This window comes from Sinocyclocheilus anshuiensis, unplaced genomic scaffold (genome assembly GCF_001515605.1).
Source record: "Sinocyclocheilus anshuiensis isolate Anshui unplaced genomic scaffold, SAMN03320099.WGS_v1.1 scaffold3087, whole genome shotgun sequence".
NCBI classification, from domain to species: domain Eukaryota; kingdom Metazoa; phylum Chordata; class Actinopteri; order Cypriniformes; family Cyprinidae; genus Sinocyclocheilus; species Sinocyclocheilus anshuiensis.
In genome coordinates this window covers 98,792-101,780 of record NW_015544122.1, presented here as the reverse complement: position 1 = coordinate 101,780, position 2,989 = coordinate 98,792, and the positions used below count along the sequence as shown (strand labels likewise).

The window sequence follows — 2,989 nt, the reverse complement described above, 5'->3', positions numbered from 1 at the left end:
AAACCAAAAAAAAAAAAAAAAAAACAAGTGAAAGGGCACATCACAAAAACATATCCAGGTCACATCCCAGAATCAAAAGAAAAAAATATATATTTTGCATAAAGAAAATGAAGCCTATTTTTAGGGTCATTGAGATTGACTGCATTGTGACAATATTTCTATAACAATTAAGCACATTTTCATCCATAATTCTCACTAGTAAACAATCTGTAATCATTATTTAATAAATAATAATAATAATCATCATCATCATATAAAATGTTTTGCATTACAGCACAGTAATGAGAATAATAATTTTGCATTATGGTAATGAGAACATTTAGAGAAAATTGGCTTGATTATTATGAAAATAATTTCACAATAAAATATTATTTATTAATTATTCATTAAATATTATTTATTAAGCTTTTTTTAAATCATATTTCTTTCTTACTTTTAAAATATACTTTTAGAATTTTGGTTTTAGGGTGAAATATGACCTGGAAAGGTTTTTTGACATTCATCAAAAAAAGAAAGAAAAAAAGTACTGCAAAACCAAACAAAATGCAAAGTAAAGCAGAAGAAGCCCTTGTTTGCAGGGCCGACTGTAGGATATTGATGCACAAACACTCAGATTGATCGATAGTAGCGAAGAGGTCAGAGATGCATGCACCAAAACCCTCATTAGTTCAGGCAAATCAGTTTTATGACTCAAATCACTGGCCTTTTAATCATTTAAAACACTACTAAATGAAAAATGATCGTTGAGTCACAAGCTTGACATTAAGGTCACTCGTGCTTGACCCTTCCCATTCCTGTCATCAGCTGTCTATATGATGCTGTGATGTGTGTCTCAGTCTATTGTTTCAGTGTAGCGCTGTCATCGACGTGTGTGTATTGCTCTGCTGGAACTCCTCTGTGTGTGTGTTTTACCTTACAAACATGTAGCCTGACTCCACATCGCAAATCTAAGGCCAAAGCTTCTGTCATCCCTTATCATTAATCATATAGTGCATATGTTTAGGTGAATTGCACTCGGTTAGTGTTATCTGTTGTTTCGCTCACACAGTCTATTGCTTGTCAACTGGTAAACAGTGAGAGGATGCCAAGTTCACACTGCACTGGTGGGCATCACCAAAATCATCAAATCCAGATTAGGAAGTCTAAGCCTGAGCCAATCAGAAGGCTTCAGCCAAGTCTCTCCATCCAATCACATGTGTCCGACATCATCCAGGTTACATGTCCATTTCAAATGTCCCTCTTCAATGATTTCAATTTCTAAATAGAGTTCTGACTGGGAAGAGATGGATTTTCCTCAACATGGCATATGACTGGTGGATGAACAAATTAAAGGAAGGTAAACAGGATTGGTCGATATGCTGGATGTCTCGGGAACACGATGACGACGTCGGTGTTTCATTCCTTTGTTTGGTTCTCCGAGCTATCCAGACTGGCAGGGTAAGGCTGAAGTCTTCCAGATCCCTCGATCCAAAGAGGGTGTCAGCGGTTTGGGGAATCGAGTGTGTATTTGTGCGCGTGTTTTGTGTGTGTGTGACTTTAAAGGGGGCATGTGGGAAAGTTCCATACTTAGCTTTGTGACTCCATTTCCAGTTTTCATTGTGGATTTCTGTCTGTGTGGTTCATGAAAAGTCTCGTCAAAGGAACCATGACTGTAAGAAAAGGAAATTAATGTGAGTCACTCTAAAAATAACTTTAGTTCATAAAAATAACCTTAGTTAATGTTTCATAACCACATTCCTGTTTAAATGTCCTGAGTACTTGTACTCATGTCCCAAAACTTTCTCTCTTCCATGGAAAAAAATGTAGCAGAATTTATTTGCTCTTAAAAATGTGCAATATGTGAATATACACAGACTTGCATGAGATTTGAAATATACAGTGGACGGTTTTGAGGAGAGTTTTCAGCAAATAATGACTGTGTTTGGGATCAGTAAGTTTATTTATTTATTTGTTTTTGTACAAGTTAATACTTTTATTCAGCAAGGATGCACTATACTTACCAAAAGTCAGTATAGACAGTAAAGACTTTTATAATGTCGGTAAGCAAAGTTTCCACAAAAATATTAAGCAGCACAACTGTTTTCAACATTGATAATAAGAAATGTTTCTTGAGCAGCAAATCATCATATCAGAATGATTTCTGAAGGATCGTGTGACACTGAAGACTGGAGTAATGATGTTGAAAATTCAGCTTTGCATCACAGGAATAAATTACATTTTAAAATATATTCAAATAGAAAACAGTTATTTGAAACTGTAATAATGTTTCAACATTTTTACTGTTGTTTTGATCAAATAAATGCAGCCTAGGTGAGCATTATAGACTTAATTCAAAAACATTTTTTTAACCAACTTTTGAATGGTAAAACCCCTTTTCCAGTCTTGGAATTTACCATTTTAATATTTGTTTGATATTTCAAGGTTTCGGGCAGAAAGTCCCGAATGTGGATTTGGAATGACATGAAGGCAGGGACAGTATATGCAAACACTTCAAAAGAATGTTTACTGTTGAGTGAACTATTCCTGACAGTTTGGCATTTCACACGATTCAACAGAAATGCTGTGACAGTTCTCAGAATAACCACTAGAGTACAGTGGTCACAATAGAAACACTCACACTACTTCTACAGACCAGCTCAGAGAGCTCAGTGTCGCTGCGTTTATGTCACTGCTTCCATCGGCAAAATGAATGGTTAAACAAAGCTAACATTATCCCCTGCTGTTTTTAGCTTGAATAAATATAGTGTTTAGATGGTATCTAAAGAGAAATACTTGACTTAAGAAGTTTGCTGATTTTTTGACTCACTAGAAGTTCTAAAATCTGTGTCTTTCTCACTGTAATCCTCAGTAGTGGTGTCCATTCTTTTTCTTAAGTTCTCTCCTGTTGAAGTTCATGTTCAACTACCTATGACATCATGTCTGGTTGCTGAGGGCAACCAGACAGTTGGGACATAACACTCTCTCTCTCTCTCTCTCTCTCTCTCTCTCT

General features: G+C 35.7%; 1 protein-coding gene across 13 annotated transcripts in view; it reads right to left on the bottom strand.

The window, feature by feature from the left end:
* Positions 1-484: 484 nt before the first annotated feature.
* LOC107694826 (nuclear factor 1 X-type-like) overlaps positions 485-2,989 on the bottom strand; it is a 98,612-nt gene continuing 96,107 nt past the window's right edge. For all 13 annotated transcript variants that reach the window (XM_016494521.1, XM_016494515.1, XM_016494510.1 and 10 more), the window contains one exon: positions 485-1,649. Coding sequence is in view for 9 of the 13 variants with exons in the window: in XM_016494515.1 (XP_016350001.1) it covers positions 1,635-1,649 (15 nt within the window). In the remaining 4 variants the exon portion in view is untranslated. The remainder of the gene's footprint in view (positions 1,650-2,989) is intronic.